The following is a 17500-nucleotide window of genomic DNA, read 5'->3' on the forward strand; positions in this document are numbered from 1 at the left end:
TGATGAACAGCAGCTGTGATTTGTTTACTCTAATAATAATTTGTTTACCCTAATAAGCTTCTCACACCGTAGTCTGCCCAAATCAGTTTACCAGCTACGGATACGACACGGTCTGTCTGTAATGACGACGTTGCAGCAATGCATGGAGTAAGACCATCAGTGAGATAATTCACGGAGACCGCCTCCCTGACTCCTCCCCCAGCCCTGACTCCTCCCCCAGCCCAGCCGGCTTGCTTGTGGCCCCATGGGTCATGAGGCAGGCAGCTCTGGAGAGAAAGAGGGTGTGTCCTATGCTGCTCAGCCAAGAGCCCAGGAGCCGCCAAACCCGTCATGTCAGCGTGTGGCCCCGCCCCCTGGCTGACTGCAGGACGTTCGCCAGACAATCAAGTCTTTCCTCTCTGAGCGGCACGTGCTGGACTGGTCTCCCACGGCGATGGACTGCCGTGCCTTCGTGGGCCGATGCTTTGGGTTCTTCTTACTCGCTATCGTGTTCGACGCTGTGGGGCTCATCCTCTTCCTCCTGGGTATCTTCATGCCACTCAGCTTCTGGGACCTCTTCATCATCTCCGGGCCCATCATCATCTTCCTCAGCCTGGTCTTCTGGATATTCTGGTACCTGGGGAATGTCACCATTCCGTACCAGGAGCTAATGTCCCAGTGAGACCCTCTGAGAGGAACGGGGGGACCCAGGGCCCGGGACACACAGAGTGGAACCCAGAGAGAGCACAGAGACTGACCTGAGTGGTAGTGGCCCTGGGGAGCTCTTCACAGCATAGCGACATAGCCATGGTGAGCTGAGCTGGGTTCACTCACACAGACTTGCTTCACATTTATTCTACATTTATTCTACTTCATAAACATGGCCTTTGAAGGTATCCATGATGACTGCAGTGCATGTCGGACTGTTTACGCTGTTTCGAAAGAAAAAACGATGACTTAAAAATGTATATCACTTGTCTGTATGATGTTTTCACGGGTTTAGGTCACTGTTTAAGCACCTCAAAACCTGAATGAGGATATTTACTGGAGACTGTGACTGAACACGACCTTAATCTCTCAAGAGTCTGATCACGAGTCTGAGTCTGAGCACTTTGTCATAGGGTGTTTGATCAGACACTGAAGCAGAATTGTGCCAAAGATGGAGCCACTGTTGTGTCTGAAAAAAATGACAAATAAATGTCTGATTGTTGATGATGGCACGATCTCCCAAGTTATGGCCCCAGCATGAAAGGTTCAGATGCGTGACGAATGCTGACGTTTTGCCTGTTCTAGAACAATGTTGAGATTCCATTGAAAACCAGCCTGACTTGCTGGTCCAGTGCATACGCAGGTGTGTTCGCTGCGCTCTGTTCATCCACAGGCACGTAATCACGCAGGGATCTAACCTACCTTAGCGACCGCAGGGCAGAGGCCTGCAGTGGACATTCCTAAAGACATCACCACATATGGAATTGCATTTAGGGCGCTTTCTCTTCTGTACTGTAATCTTTATCATAGGTCATGTCTCTCTCTGTGTGTGTGTGTGTGTGTGTGTGTGTGTGTGTGTGTGTGTGTGTGTGTGTGTGTGTGAGATGGAGTGTTTATAAAGTCCTGGGTAATGAAGTGCTTCAGGTACGCCTGCAGTCACAGGACAGAGGCTCGCTAACATCGGGCCTGACCACCTCAGTGTGGACCAACCTCACTCTTACTGGAGTTCATCTCTCTCCTTTCCTCCTCCTGGGTAATCTCTCATCAGTTTTATTCATTCTTGCTTTCTGTCTCCACACAAACACACACACACACTCTTTCCATGCCCCTGAGGAACAGATGCTGTATTGGGTGTTTTGTACTCAGCACTTGTGGTTGGCAGCGTCTGCCTTCTAAATGGAGCCGATTCACTTTAATTTAATTTACCACCCACAGAACCAGATACTGAACCAGAAATTCTTATTACAGTCGGTTCAAGCCTGAAGGCTATACAAAACTCAAACCAGGGAAGAATATATATTAAGATATTATAAGTTGTGTGTGTGTGTGTGTGTGTGTGTGTGTGAGAGATAATCCTGAACAAAGGTCTAGAGTCTGGCTGGGGTGGTTCCATGGGTCTAGTCTTCACCATGCACTCAGACAGGCTTTCAGAGAATACAAGTGAAAGCTTTCTGATGTGATTATGAGCCATCCATCCTGGAGCAGCAAAATTTATTTTAAACTTTAATAACCAAGAACGTTGCGCTCTGCAGGATTCTGAGTGTAGAAAATGCTAGAAACCCCATGGAAAAATGAAGGAAAATAGCAAACGCTTGTTTTACATTTACAAAACGTTAAAAGTATGGAAAGTATGAATAAAAAGTACCTCTATCAAAGGCACACAATAGCCGACAAGAGGTTTAATGCACAAATACAAAGAGTTTGTACTACATACAGAAACCGCGGGCAGGGCCAGCGCACCCAAATCGCTACCTAACAGCGCCCTCTAGTGGCGGTAGTGCAGTCCGCATTCTGGCTGAAGCGGCTACCTCAGCCGCAGACACGTGCCGTGCACGCCCTGCTTTCCACGGCATTACGCTGCTCTTCACCGTTAAAGCGGATGTGTTTGCTGAGGCCCGTGAAGCTGTGCGGCTCGTCAGTCATCGCGCACTAACCGATCGCTACTGGGTGTGAACGCGTACACACGCCCCCCCCCCCCCCCCCCCACCACCCGCGAGCGTCCCAGTGTTTACAAACAACCAGGGAGGGACGCGCGCGCCAGAGCGACTGGATGACGTCACCGCCGAAGAGCCCACACAGTCGAAGCACGCGCATTCCCCCCCTCCTTTTTTTAAATGTTTTAATTTTTTTATTTTTTAAACACCCGCTTCTCACGATCCAAAACAGGTTTGGTCGAATAAAGAATAACGTTAGAATTAACGTTAGAATTCACGACGTCCACGAGCGAATGCGAGAACTGAGCGCGCGGGGGAAGGAGCTCCAGCTGCTGCACAGAGCTGAGAGGGAAACGCGGAGTGAACTTTCTGCAAGAGCAGAAACACAACAGAGGCTGCACACGGCGCAAACATGACATTTATCTTACATCTGGGGGGGATTGACAGTACTGAACATTTAGTCAGAAAAGTGAGAACACAACTAACAGTTTATTCAGGCAACTAGAAAACCTTAATGTCAGAGCAACAGGACCCGAAACGCGTGTTAACGTTTATGTGCCGTCTGCGCATTTAGTGCAAGTTACGATCAGTTCCTCGCGTGAGGTGAAATCCGGTTCCCCATTTTCATGAATGCGCGCGCGTGTTGACGTACAGGGCAACCGACCTTCACGCCGCCCGTCGCCCCAGTTCGCTCGCGCTACTGGTGCTCGTGGCATTACCGCATCACCACTTTCGCTTCTGAGTGGACAGACGAGACGTCAGTCCCACCAGGCCCCGCCCCTGGCGACGCGTGATTGGCTGGTTCTCCTTCCCTTTCTCCGTGTCGCGGCGGTGGGTCTAGCCGCTGTCCGTGATCTGGCACGTTCGCCCCGTCCAGATTTCTCCGTTTCGTTTTGGATGTCTTTCTTACTTTTTTTTTTTTTTTACCTCCAGAGACACCGGTTAACGTTCCCACGCGGACACCCTTTGTCTTTCTTCGCGAGGCATCTGAGAGTCGCCCGCGCTCTCCCTTAACATGGCGGTGGTGAGCGCGCTGTCCGGGCCGGCGGTCGCGCGGCTCGAGGGCCGCGAGTTCGAGTACCTAATGAAGAAGCGCGCGGTGACCGTCGGCCGGAACTCGTCGCAGGGCTCCGTGGACGTGAGCATGGGCCACTCGAGCTTCATCTCGCGGAGACACCTCGAGATCTTCACGGCGGGGGAGGACGCGGCGCGCGGGGGGGACTTCTACCTGCGGTGCGTGGGGAAGAACGGGGTGTTCGTGGACGGGGTGTTTCTGCGGCGAGGCGCCCCCCCGCTGCAGCTACCGCGAGAGTGAGTCCGCCGCATGCCCTGCCGTTCTTGTTGTTGTTGTTGTTGTTTTGGAGCACGTGCTGCTGCTTTCTCGTGGGACGCCATGCAGCCGCGAGGCATCTCGCGAGCCCCGACCGCGTTTCACTGTGAAAGCAGACGCGGAGGTGCAGTCCGCCGACGTCGCGCGGCAATCTCTCCCGTCAGCACGCTCCGGCTCGCGACCCTGCCACGTGCGCCGAGCTTAGCTCCTCTCCACGCAGCGCGATCAGTCTCGCGGTTGGCCATGTTTGCGGTGCAGTTTTTAGGCTAATGAATCGCGTGAGCTGGCCACGTGCGTTCACTCCGGCGGACACGGCAATGGCAGATGCACGTTTACAGTAGAGGAGCTCGTGATTAACGTAAAACGCGAGTTTGGTCTCAGCCGTCGTTAAGCGCGTGGAATCCCACGCTGTGCTTTTGTTTATGGGATGACCCAAATAGCCAAACAGAAAACAGCTCGCGCCCTGCAGCCACCTTAGGGAGAGACCGAGAGCCCGGCTGTGTGTGGTCACCCGGGTAACAGCAGCCTGCCACCCGTCGGGAACTGTTCCGTTTTCCGAAGCGGAGAGAAGAGTGGAAGGTGTTCTCGGCTGTAGGCGTTGCACTGTGGCGGCTGCCCGTGTGTGTAATTATTATCGTCCAGGTGGCGCAAGTTTGGCCACTTTTAGGATGTAAGAGCCAAAGGCACAGGCGTGTCCTCCAAGCGCCAACAAAGGTCAGCGGTGCGGTGTGCATAAACACGCCGTTTGACTGAGTCTGGAGGCCTTGGAAAGCACAAAGAAAACACCACCAGGGTCAAATCAGGCACGCGGCCCTGGCTCAGGGTTCGGGACACACCGTCTCCTCTCCTGGTGTTTTTATTAGAGAATTGCTCAACTTCGCACTAAACACCAGGGACAACAAACATGTTTGTTACGAGCCGTGAGCGTAGTCTGCCAGAGACTGGCGTGTGAGGGTGGGTTTCAGATGAGCTGGTCCCTGCTCGGATCCGCACGGCGCCGTGACTGTCGGGTTACTGGATCGCACAGAGTGTTTGCGACTGAAGAGTGTTTAATCATGGCTCTCGCGCTCTCCTGTATGTTTCTGCTTCTCCAGCACGGGTAAGGAAGGCCATGGAACCTTCCGGTGTATTAGCTGCTCAGATATCTGCTCGGTGAACTGGATCGGTGGTCACGGGTTGTGGCTAGCTCCAGTCCCGTGGGCCTCTGGGCTGGACATGTATCTCTCTGCACGTTCCCGTGTTCTAAGAGCTTTGCGGGCTTTGTTTATTTGTTTGACCCTTTTTGTTTGTTTGCTGTGGTCATACTCCACCTGCAGCCTTTGTGCCTCTAGGTATCATAATGTGGTCTGGCATTTTGGGGGTTGGCTTACGTAAGGGCGGAGAGCAGGCTGTTCCGAGAGTCATCCTTCACCCCTCCTCTTCTGTCAGCGTGCAGATGTTGGTCTGGTTCCTGAGGTGTGATTTCAGAAACCGCGCTTTGGTTCTCTGGTTACAGACGCGTGTGCACGCTACTGTAAAGCTGCAATTGCCCCGTGTGATGTGTAGCAATGTCGGTGGAAGACCCACTGCTCTAGTGCTGCATTAGAACGGAACGTTTCTCCCGATCCTTAAAGCATGGGGACACGTTTTCCATTATACAGCAAAATACTGCTGACTGAATCTGTTGAATGGCCTCAGAGTATAAGGTCACTGTAAGGTCTCCCATTGTTTTTGGTTTTAATCCTGAGGGCTCATTGGTTGTTAAACAAAGGCACCTCCCCCTGGCATGAGACAATGGTACCTGCCATCAAAGGAAAACCAGGAAGTAGGTGTGGCAGGAGCATAGTTCATTTCTTCCTGGTGGGGAGAATGGGGGTGTGGCCACTGGAGACTCTGTCAGTCTCTTTCTCTCGCTCGCACACATGCACGTGTGTGTGTGTGTGTGTGTGTGTGTGTGTGTGTGTGTGTGTGTGTGTGTGTGTGTGTGTGTGTGTGTGTGTGTGTGTGTGTGTGTGTGTGTAAGTAATGTAGACACGGAAGAGGTCAAACAGGAAGTCCAGGCTTGTAAACCACAAGTCCCTGTTAGCTTTGCCTTTGTTTAGTCAGTGGTGCAGTTACAGCCCTGCCGAGCTCACAGGGGAAACTGGTTCATTTTAATGGACCTCATTTCTCAAAAATGATGGATTTCAGGGGTTTTAGAAGACAGATTCTACATTTATTAAATAACACTTGCTGGCTACATTGCTAGGATCTTAACTAAGCTAGCCTGCCATGCTATGCTAACAACCTGCCCTAATGGCTGAGTGGTAAGCACTGAACACCAGGAGACAGTGTTGGGTTTCATTCTCTCACTGAACACCAGGAGACGGTGTTGGGTTTCGTTCTCCCTCACTGAACACCAGGAGACGGTGTTGGGTTTCATTCTCCCTCACTGATCACCAGGAGACGGTGTTGGGTTTCGTTCTCTCAATAAGGTGAGAACTCTGGTCTAGGTTTTGTCACGGCTCTCTGCGTGTCACAGAATTTGATAGTCAGGGTTTTTTTTCACAGCCAGGAATGTCACTGTTAATTCAATTTAAGTCCACGTCAGAAATCAGATGTGCAGGTCAGAAACGCGCAATGCTATGCTACTCGCTAGCTAGATGCGTGATGTTCAGTTTTGACCCAGTTACGAGCAGAAGGTTGGTTTCATGGTTAACGGTTAATTTGGTAGGACCCTACCTACAGAGGTGCACAGCAGGGATCCCAGAGTATGCGTAGTTGCTGCTAAGACCACTGGTTTTGGATTGGTCTAATATCTGGGTTTGGAAGTGTATGCGCTCGTCAGAGTTTGGACTGAGTGAGTGTTTAATGGTGTTGCATGGTATTGCTATGCTTCTGTGGTATAGGCACAGATGGGACAGAGATGGTACTTATTGTCATGCAGACGTCTTTTTAGAATGGCTGGGGGGATGTTTGCTTCTAGCCCAAGCTACTGGTCTTTTTGGGGCAATTGTCCAGACCCGTCCTGTCCATAAAGCAATAAAGTTTAGGGGAGAGACCATGAATCAGTGTTTTGAGTCCCAAGCTGGGCTCTGTCTGACTCATGAAGACATGGCCGTTCAGCAGGTGTGAAGTCCAATGTGGACATGTGGGAAATCTGGGAATCTGAAGTCAAATCTAGACAGTCTGGGAATCGTCAACGGTCCACCGTTCTGAAGTTCATTCTGAAGCCTCTCCGTTTTCCCACATCTCTGTCTCATGGCAACTGTACGTGGCCCTCTGAAACCTTCTGCTCTTCCCCCTCCTTCTCTCTCTCTCCCCCCCTTCAGAAGGTGGAGTGTGTGTGTGTGTGTGTGTGTGTGTGTGTGTGTGTGTGTGTGTGTGTGTGTGTGTGTGTGTGTGTGTTGCCAGGCCTCCTTGGACAGGAGAGAATGTGCACTCAGAGTGAAAAGCTGTGCAGCTACAATAGTGCTGGAGCTCCGGCTTCAATGGTTTCCATGGTGTCTGTGGTTTCCATGGTTTCTGGCCCGCACATGCCTAGGAGCAGCAATGCCGTAATTACCAACATATGCTCAGTGACCAGGGATTTAGTCAGTGTTTCCAGAATGACCAGGGATTTAGTCAGTGTTTCCAGAATGACCAGGGATTTAGTCAGTGTTTCCAGAATGACCAGGGATTTAGTCAGTGTTTCCAGAATGACCAGGCTGTTGGCAAATCAGATGCTCGTTTAATGGATTTTTTTGGGATGACTGTTTTGTTTAGTTCCAGAAAATTTTTGTGTAAAACAGATGTTGAGCTTTTTTGACATTAGTGTTGTGGGGTTTTTAAGGGGTTCAGAACACATACACCTGTTGAAACTTGAGCGTTATTGTTGAACGTATTGGTAGAACATGGGCTTATTTGGGGTAGGTGTGTGTGTGTGTGTGTGTGAGCGTGCTGGGGCAAGGCTCCGTGTTTACACGCTTGCTGTAATCACACTCTTTCACACACACCACCTACGGGGAAGAATGTAGCATTAGGGAGGTCATGCATTCCTTTGCTAAAGAGAGTCTCGTGGTCGCCAGGGCAGCACAACACACACAATGTCTGCCTTGAAAAGCAGGCAAAAATCAGCACTTGTCTGCAGACCTGCTCCATGCGCGTGTGTGTGTGTGTGTGAGTGTGTGTGTGTGTGTGTGTAGGCTAAAGTCAGTGCCTTCATATTAGGTGTGACATTGGAAGACGGAAGAACCACCTTCAGCCTGTTACCATGACAATGGCAGGGTTGTGGTGGTTGCTGGGTTTTTGGGTGTGTCTTGGTTTTCTGTGCAAGATCCATGTTTGGACTTGTTCAGTTATTCAAGTTGCTCCTTTTCTCTTCATACACACAAACATCAAGTGCCAACTGCAAAAACGGCCCGCCTGCACGTCCCTGCGTTTCCCTCTGTGCACAGTCCTGATTTGCACAGGTCTAGTCTTCAGATGAGTGACAGGTGTGTGCTGTGTAGAACAGGACAGATGGCCAGCCAGGTGTCCAGTACCGTCTGCCTCTGGGCCAAGACAGAGGGAGGCAGACACACAGGCAAGGTTAGTGCTGTAATCACATTCTCTCATCTGCTTTAGCTCTTTCCTGCCTTGTGTGAGCGTATGTGTGGTGTCCATGCCAGGCTTTGGCACCCTAGGTAGTGGTAGTCCTGGCTCCTGTACTCGGGTCTGTCTGGTGTATGCAGGGGTGGGCGTGGCAGGGCGTGGTCTCCCCACCCAGAGCGAGAGGAGCTAGTGTACATCAGTGTAGGTCTGGCATTATCGGCTATCTCTCTGGTAGTGCCGTGTTCTTTCTTGGCCTCAGATCTGTGTTTCTATTGGCTACTTCTGCTCTGGGGAGGGGTGTTTACTTCGGTCTCTTTGTGATCAGAAATGAGTAAAAGCGTATCAGGTCATGATTAATTTTAACACACACACACACAGTTCCTCCCTCCAGTGCTCGCTTACCCAAGCCATCTGTATAGTATGTGCTGTATGCACAGAGCAGTGGGAAGACTTTAGTAGCCTTCCACCAATACCACCATCAAATTAATCCCCCAGTTGGCTGGCACACTGCTCCAAGTGTCTCTTATTTGTTAGCTAGTTCATTTATTAATATGATAGCTTTGGAAATGGGAGGCAGATTCAGGCCACGGTTTGAAAAGATTCGGTTCCCTCCCCTAACGTTTCCAGCCGCCCGGGTCCCATGAGGGCCCAGAACTCGTATGCGCCTCAGACTTCTAGGGGATGGAGCTTCGGTGGGTGAAGCCCTGCCTAGTTGTTTACCTGAGGAGCTGGAGCCTGGAGTTGTGTGGAATCCTCACGCTGTCTCGCTGAGCGGGTCACGAGAGGACTGATGGGCTTACCCGTGTAGTGAGTCACGTTTCGCATGATGGCACGTTTCCACCAGATCTGCCTTTTCTGGGCGTAGATGGATGTCGGGGAAGATCTAGAAGATCTAGGGCTAAGGCCGCCGACAACTCCCTGAGCGGAAGGCATTGCGTAACTGTGGTGCCATGGTCACTCTACCTGCTGTTTGTCAAGGCGGTCTATCTCCACGGTGATGTCTGAGGGACACTTCCTGCTTAAACCGCTGTACAGGCACCTGTTTGGAAACGATCCACGTTTCAGCTTTTATCTCCATGTTTCAGAGCTACTGGTGCCCGCACATTGGCTTTTGGGAATTTTTGCCGTGGTAGATAGCAATGCCGGTTGCCCTGCCGGTCCGCACCCAGCCGTAACGTGGAGCGTGTTTCCTCCCGCAGGTGCACGTTTCGGTTTCCCAGCACCAGTATCAAGATCACCTTCACCGCGCTCGCCCACGTCAAGACGGACAAGCAGGAGGCGGAGTCTCCGGTGAAGGCGGTGCAGCCCCAGATCTCCCCGCTGTCAATCAACATCCCTGACAACATCGCTCACCTCATGAGTCCCCTACCCTCCCCCACAGGAACCATCAGGTACGCGCCCGCGCGCACACGTCAGTGCTGATCCTGGTGCGACACAGCAGGAACTGCAGTATGTTTGAGAAGTGTTTTACCTGTGTGACGGTGTCTGACAGATCATGGGCACATCTGGATTTGACAAAATGCCCACAGAGAGTTCACAGAATACATTACAACATTAAACATTAAAACATTTGCTACAGTGCGTCTTTGCATACGGTGGTATTGCCGAGCCCAGTATTGTGATACTACTGAAGTGATGTATTGTGCAACACTAGGATGCATATATAGGCAGGTGTCTTGAAAAGTATAAAAGTGTCAAATGTTGAAGCTAAATTGTAACTAAACTCTGTACCGAAGTAAAAATGATTTTTCACACATCCTGGGTAGTGCTAGAATGAAATGGACTCGTTGTGTGTGTGCGTGGCGGGTGGACATTTTAAACGCTCCATGTGACTCTGCAGCATCTCCCTGAGGAAAACATGAACAGGCTCTTAGGGTCTCCACAGCTGTGTGAGTGTGTGTGTGTGAGTGTGAGTGTGTGTGTGTGAGTGTGTGTGTGTGAGTGTGTGTGTGTGAGTGTGAGTGTGTGTGTGTGAGTGTGTGTGAGTGTGTGTGAGTGTGTGTGTGTGAGTGAGTGTGTGTGAGTGAGTGTGTGTGTGTGAGTGTGTGTGTGTGTGTGTCACAATCAGCACAGCTGCAGTGAGGAAGGAACGCACACAGTGGAGGGCAAAGGGACTGAAGAGGAGACAGAGAGAGCTCTCTGTCTCTCTCTCTCTCTCTCTCTCTCTCTGTCTTCCTGCTCTCTCTCTCTCTCTCTCTCTCCCTCCATCCCTCCATCCCTCCCTACACTCTACTGCTCAGCAGACAGCGGGCCTCTCTTCTCTGATGGGAAGTTTGGTCCAAACATCACGAGGCGCATGGGGTGGGGGGGATGAGCCCTATTATGCTGTGAACAGCACGCTGGCATGCGCTTTTATCAAAGCACAGCCCAGTTTTGTGGAGGTGGGTGGAGCTCTGCAGAGCTCTCCTCTTGCCAGAGCGATGCTGGCTTGACTCCGCCTCCCCCTCATACGGGTGCATGATGGGGTCAGAAAGCTGCTGTAGCGTGAGCCAGCCACTCTCATTGAACAGCCTGTTCCGTTTCCATAGCGATCTAATTACAGCCTGCTTTACATCAGAGCTACCATGTCCCCTCCCCAAGGTGTGTGTGTGGGGGGGGGGGGTGGGGGGGGGGGGGGGGTCCTAGCCTCTTTGTAAAAACAACCGGTCAGGCTGGGTCAGGAACACAGCACAAAGAGGTCACCAGCAAGCAAGCGATGAACAGATCTCTCCCTCTCTCCTCCCTCCAGCGCGGCTAACTCATGTCCGTCCAGCCCCGGGGGCGCTGGGTCCTCGGGGTACAGGGTGGGCCGCGTCATCCCGACAGACCTGCAGCTCATCAACGATAACTCTCAGTCAGAGAACGACAAGGAGCCCTCCGGAGGAGACAGCCCCAAGGTGAAGGTCTCACCACCTTATCCGCCCATGAGTCACCTTATAAAACGTTGAGACATGCCACTGAGACGATGATGGTCGCCCTCTCTCTCTCTCCCTCTCTCTCCCTCTCTCTCTTACACACACCCTCTCTCTCTCTCTTACACACACCCTCTCTCTCTCTCTCTCTCTCTCTCCCTCTCTCTCTTACACACACCCTCTCTCTCTCTCTCTCTCTCTCTCTCTCTTACACACACCCTCTCTCTCTCCCTCTCTCTCTTACACACACCCTCTCTCTCTCTCTCTCTCTCTCTCTCTCTCTCTCTCTCTCTCTCTCTCTCTCTCTTACACACACCCTCTCTCTCTCCCTCTCTCTCTTACACACACCCTCTCTCTCTCTCTCTCTCTCTCTCTCTCTCTCTTACACACACCCTCTCTCTCTCTCTCTCTCTCTCTCTCTCTTACACACACCCTCTCTCTCTCTCTCTCTCTCTCTCCCTCCCTCTCTCCCTCCCTCCCCCAGGATGACTCCAAGCCTCCCTACTCGTACGCCCAGCTCATCGTGCAGGCCATCACGCTGGCCCTGGACAAGCAGCTCACACTCAATGGCATCTACACCCACATCACTAAGAACTACCCCTACTACAGGAGCGCCGACAAGGGGTGGCAGGTGGGAGAAGCCCCGCCCAGCACATTTAAGACACGCCTCCAGCGCAGCCCAGCTGCTCACAGTTCTGCCTGCACCTCTTCACGTTCATTCATCAGTTAAGCGCTCTGCAAGCTTCCCTGTGCAGGAATAGCACGGAGCCACGTCAGGACCCTGCTACAACCAGCAACACACAACTAGAATTTGTTGGGAGCTCTAGAATGTTCCAGCCCTGTTGGAGCTGTTCAAAATATACACCCTGAGTTTGTCAGAGATTGACTCTCTCTCTCTCTCTCTCTCTCTCTCTCTGTCTGTCTGTCTCTCTGTGTGTGTGTGTGTGTGTGTGTGTGTGGAGCAGAACTCTATCCGACACAATCTGTCTCTAAACCGCTACTTTCTCAAAGTGCCGCGCTCCCAGGAGGAGCCAGGGAAGGGCTCCTTCTGGAGAATAGACCCGTCCTCTGAGGGCAAGCTCATCGAGCAGGCCTTCCGGAAGCGCAGGCCCCGCGGTGTGCCCTGCTTCAGGACCCCGCTAGGTCCCCTCTCGTCCAGGTAGGCCGCCGTGCAGAATGCCTGAAAAGACGACAGCGTTTGGGGGATTTTATAGGAGTGGTGCAATGCTTTTAGTTCTTTTGTCTCGCTTCAAGATCAGGAGCTGCAGCTCCACCTTGTGGTCATCTACGGATATGACACCCAGCTTCTTTATCGTAGCTGCTTCAGGCTGGTCACAGTGGTGCTACTGGCACATTCACTTTAGCATCAGTGGTACGGGAGTCTCTAAATGTCTTTGGCCTTTATTTAAAACACAAGTGTACATTTTCTGCCCTTGTGCTGTGCAGAAGTGCCCCAGCATCCCCGAATCACTCAGGGGTGCTCTCCGCCCACTCCAGCGGGGGACAGACCCCTGACAGCCTATCACGCGAGGGCTCGCCCGTTCCCATGGAGTCGGAGCCTGTCCCTGCCCCGCCACCTGCACCCGCTGCTGCTCCTGTGCAGCCGAAGCTAGCTGTCATTCAGGAGGCTCGCCTAGCACAGAACACGCCAGGTACACGTTAGCCTAGACGCTAACCCTGCCTAGCACAGAACACGCCAGGTACACGTTAGCCTAGACGCTAACCCTGCCTAGCACAGAACACGCCAGGTACACGTTAGCCTAGACGCTAACCCTGCCTAGCACAGAACACGCCAGGTACACGTTAGCCTAGACGCTAACCCTGCCTAGCACAGAACACGCCAGGTACACGTTAGCCTACGCACTAAGCCTGTGTGTGTGTGTGTGTGTGTGTGTGTGTGTGTGTGTGTGTGTGTGTGTGTGTCCCAGGCTGTTCTCTCAGCAGTCAGCCTGTGCTCATAGCCGTACAGAGACCTCTCGCTCAGTCTGTGAAGCCCATGGCATACGTGGCTGGCCCCGCCTCTTCCGCCGCCTCCTGCCCCCAGACGCTCATGCAGGCAGTCCACGTATTGCACCAGATTCCCGTCACCGCCGGCAACGCCTCCGCCGAGCCACAGGAGAATGGCGCACACGAAGAGCTCAAAGGTGAGAGGGCAAGCGTCAGCAGGTCGGCCGGCCCTCAGGCGGCGGTGCTGACTCGCGACTGACCTGCTGGGAGCTTTGTTGTTGGGCTTGTGGCTGAGGGGGCTTGGCTGTCATCTTCATCTTCATCACCATCACCGCCATCATCTCGGGTGATGGGCCAGTGGGTTTTCTGTGCATTTTTGTGTTAACTGACCGTACGCTACAAACACACACACTGGATGTTCCGTTACAGGTGTGTGTGTGTGTGTGTGTGTGTGTGTGTGTGTGTGTGTGTGTCTAACTCCCCTCTCTCCTCCCCCCCAGTGAAAGTGGAGGCCATCCCTACCGTCACCCACACCTCCATTGGCTCCGCCAGTCGAATAGTCCAGACCAGTACGGCAGCCGCGCCCCTCCAGACTGTTACCATAGTGCAGCAAGCCCCATTGGGCCAGCATCAACTGCCAATCAAAACCATCACACAGAATGGCACCCATGTGGTTCCTATTGCCACGGCGATACAAGCCCATTCAGGTATGCCGCCATGTGTGTGCGTGTGGCAGGTGCGAATGGAGGTTGTTGTCGTGAAATGTGATTTCAATAGATTTTCTCACTGTTGCTTTTAAAAGGTTCAGGATGTTGGAATTAAACGTCATTTGGAGATGATCAGTATTACATTTTCCCCCTTTTTGTTTGCTTTTTCATTACCTGTGGATTTTTTTATTAGATGAGGCATTATTTTTAAATTGAGCAATGCAGTGCAGATAAAGTGTTTAAATGGTCATTTCAGTTCAGCAGTTTTGTGTTTTATTATTGTATTTAATAATATGGGGGGAAAAAACAGACCAAAAAAGAGAACTGCATTATATATCGGCCTCCCACTCTCTAAATGTCCGCGTCAGCGGTTTTAACCCCGTATCGATCGACCACTGAACGTGGGGTAAAGTTGTAGAAACCTGGAGCCCATGTTGTAATCAGATTAACCAGTTCATCTGTCTGATAATCTGGAGTGTCTCAGAATGTGAATGAGGCAGTGTGTATGCGGGCACACGCCACGCAGCCAGAGGAGCTTTGGCAGGGCGTTTACGGGAGTGCTAATCCAGAGGCTCTTCTTTCTGTTCTAGCACTTTCACTCTTGCTGCTTTCTGTGTGTCGTTTACTGAAGTGTGAAGAAGGGGGATGGTGGTCTTAATACTGAAAACCTTCAGAGACTGATGTAATGCCCTCTCTCTCTCTCTCTCTCCCTCTCCCTCCCTCTCTCCCTCCCTCTCCCTCCCTCTCTCCCTCCCTCTCTCTCTCCCTCTCTCTCCCTCTCTCTCTCTCCCTCTCCCTCTCTCCCTCTCTCTCCCTCTCTCTCCCTCTCTCTCTCCCTCTCTCTCTCTCTCTCTCCCTCCCTCTCTCTCACTCTCTCTCTCTCTCTCTCTCTCTCTCCCTCCCTCTCTCTCTCTCTCTCTCTCTCGCTCTCTCTAGTCTCCAGTCCTCTCCATCTATTGGCTGCCCATGCATCGGTCTCTGCCTCTCTCCCCACCAAGCGACAGAATGGCGAGAGAACCAGTGACCCCCCCCAGAGCAAACGGCCCAAAGCAGACGAGGGGCTGCACCAGCCCGCCAACGGAACCCCCGCCCCTAGCACAGACACGCCCCCTGCCAACCCAAACTAGGCATTAGCATAAACCACGCCCCCTCCACCCGTGTCTCTCTTATGGTTGATCCTTCTCCAGCCTTCCTGCCATGCTTTTCTGTCTCACACTCGCATACATACATTCCTTCTCTCCCTCTCTCTCCCTCCACCCTGCTCACTGTGCCAAATCCAGGATATTTTGTTTTGCATTGAACGGAACTGCTTCTCACTCTTAAGTGAAGTCCCAAATCAGAATAAGTTCCACCCAGGAACAAGGCACCTGGGGGAGGGGGCGTGTCCATAGTCACTGCCATCTGCCCGCGGTGGGCACCTTGAACACACACACACACACACACACACACGTAAGGCCCTCTGTTCCTGCGCAGTAACCCACTCTATCCTGCAGTTTGGAAGGTCTCGAATAGAAGAACAGACTTTTATGTTGCTGTCACAAACTACAAAAAAGTGTGCATGTGCACGCAAGATCTGACCTCTCCTGACCTCTGCTAGTCTTTGTCCACACCTACTCAGTGCTGATGTCCTCAGATGCCCACAGAGCCAGTGTGGTATCGTCTGGTTCTGATCCAGAGTTGGACCTGGACCAGCCTGTACCAGGTCAGCAAATGACAGAAGACCCTTCTGGAGTAGAATCTCACCGATGCGAGTATGGAGGTGCGTGTGTGTGCGTGTGTGTGTAGGGGGGATGTTCATGGCTCAGTCGCCTACTAAAGAGATGAATACATTCAACCATATCCTGAACTTAGGCAGCTACCACTCAACAGCCGAACACCCCCACACACACACGTTCCCAGCGGTCTGCAGTATTTTGTCATCCATGTGTGGAGTACCCTTCCTCCCTGTTTGGTACTCTGTGATCTTTCATTAATAGCAGCAGGATAACGGAATGAATGTTGATTCCATGTTGTCCTACCCCCCAGACCGGGGGATGTTTTTATAGTGACTCCACATGATCAGAACTCTGTGCGTTTATATGTGGACGGTTTGGTTTTTCTCTAAAACACGTGTAGTTTTAGAATATATATCAGATTAGTTTGGGGGGGGGGGGGGTTGTTTTGTTTGTTTGCTTGTTTTCAACCTGGTTCTTTTCTCTCAATCCTGAGTGGAGCCCTTTGACTGTGAGAACCCAGATGAACCTGACGCTGGGGGACCCCACCACCTGAGAGCCCGCCCTGACCCCTGCTGCTCCACTATTGCTACATTTCATTCGTCTTTTATTCTGGATCTGGGGGTTTTTTTTTGTTTGTTTGTTTGTTTGTTTTTGTTTTTTTATTTAATTTTTTGGCCGTCTTTAGGCTGTGCTGTAGGCAGGATGTCCCTCCCCAATCAGTTGAGCCGTCTAGTCTGTTTCCAGATTGTATACGTTACAAACTAAAGAAAGACGGGGGGGGGGGAATAAAAACAAGATTGATGTTCTGTTTGTTTGTTCTGCTTCGTGGGTAAATGCTTTTTTTTTTTTTTAAATATATATATATATATACATACTATATATATATATAAAAAAAATATTACACATGCATAAATTAATTTAAAACCTACTTCATGCTTGTGTTTTCCTTTGCCATGCATTGGTCCTGTGTGGTGTGTTCAGACACCTCTAGCCCTGAAAGGCTCTCTCAGTAATGGGTGAAAAACATCTAGACGCAATTCATCTCTTGTCTGTCTCTGCTGCGCACGTCCCGTCCTCCCTCGGGTGCGTTCTCTACTTCAAGCCTCGTAGCAAATTGTCAGGAAGTCTGACCATGAAGCGTATGGTTTTCCTCTAACTACTTGGTCTGTCTCAGCGTCCTGAAGCAGGTGCTGCCCGTGTGCATGCTGGCACACCCCGCCAAAGACGGAAGGGTTACTTCCTTGAGGCAAGCGTTTCGGCATATCTGCCTACCCTTGATGAAGATCTCAGTAATTCTTCGTAGTCAGGCGCTGTTTCTGTATCCGTCTACGAGCTAGGAGAGGTGCACCTGGCCAGCAGCATGCAGCCGTGTTGGTGTCCGGTGGAGTTGCGTTACGAGCTCTACGGACGTGTGTTTTGCGGTAATACGAGGTCATTTCAGGTGCAGAAGGGGTACAAGCGCCATGCACGGCACATGTGACAGCACTAGAATTTGAGAGCTTGAAGATTTAAGTGGATTTTTTTATTCAAAAATTTTCCCCAGAACCGAATAAGTCTACAATTGACATTAAAAGCATTCATCATTAATCTACAGCCCCTGTAAAGAATCAGAGGTGATTAGCGATGGACGTGTTATTCGATGATGCTTAGTAATGATCTGGAACCTATGTTGCTTCTGTTTACTTTTTTTACTGGGGGCAAGATGAGAAGCCACAGGGGGCAGATGACACAATTCAGTGGGTGTTTGTTTTTTTCCTTT

The 17500-nt window shown here is 51.4% G+C and overlaps 1 protein-coding gene across 3 annotated transcripts; it reads left to right on the forward strand.

Moving 5' to 3' along the window:
* The first annotated feature begins 2748 nt into the window (after positions 1–2748).
* LOC113583491 (forkhead box K2) lies at positions 2749–16525 on the forward strand. Of its 3 annotated transcripts, none has more exons than XM_035525296.1 (9): positions 2749–3932; positions 9681–9872; positions 11210–11357; positions 11857–12003; positions 12338–12531; positions 12819–13024; positions 13301–13516; positions 13820–14026; positions 14963–16525. In XM_035525296.1, exons 1-9 carry the CDS (start codon positions 3637–3639, stop codon positions 15151–15153), a joined length of 1797 nt encoding a protein of 598 aa, XP_035381189.1. In that variant the 5' UTR covers positions 2749–3636; the 3' UTR covers positions 15154–16525. The 3 variants fall into 3 exon arrangements, with proteins under 3 accessions (XP_035381189.1, XP_035381190.1, XP_035381191.1); XM_035525297.1 differs by having other exon boundaries at positions 2750–3854; XM_035525298.1 differs by lacking the exon at positions 2749–3932 and adding an exon at positions 4840–5050.
* Positions 16526–17500: the final 975 nt, after the last annotated feature.

The sequence above is a fragment of the Electrophorus electricus genome, chromosome 4, assembly GCF_013358815.1.
Source record: "Electrophorus electricus isolate fEleEle1 chromosome 4, fEleEle1.pri, whole genome shotgun sequence".
Taxonomy (NCBI): Eukaryota; Metazoa; Chordata; class Actinopteri; order Gymnotiformes; family Gymnotidae; genus Electrophorus; species Electrophorus electricus.

Coding starts and splice junctions, on each gene's coding strand:
- LOC113583491 (XM_035525296.1), top strand. CDS start 3,637: ATGGCGGTGGTGAGCGCGCTGTCCGGGCCGGCGGTCGCGCGGCTCGAG. Junction 3,933..9,680: donor CCGCTGCAGCTACCGCGAGA/GTGAGTCCGCCG, acceptor TTCCTCCCGCAG/GTGCACGTTTCGGTTTCCCA. Junction 13,517..13,819: donor CGCACACGAAGAGCTCAAAG/GTGAGAGGGCAA, acceptor CCTCCCCCCCAG/TGAAAGTGGAGGCCATCCCT.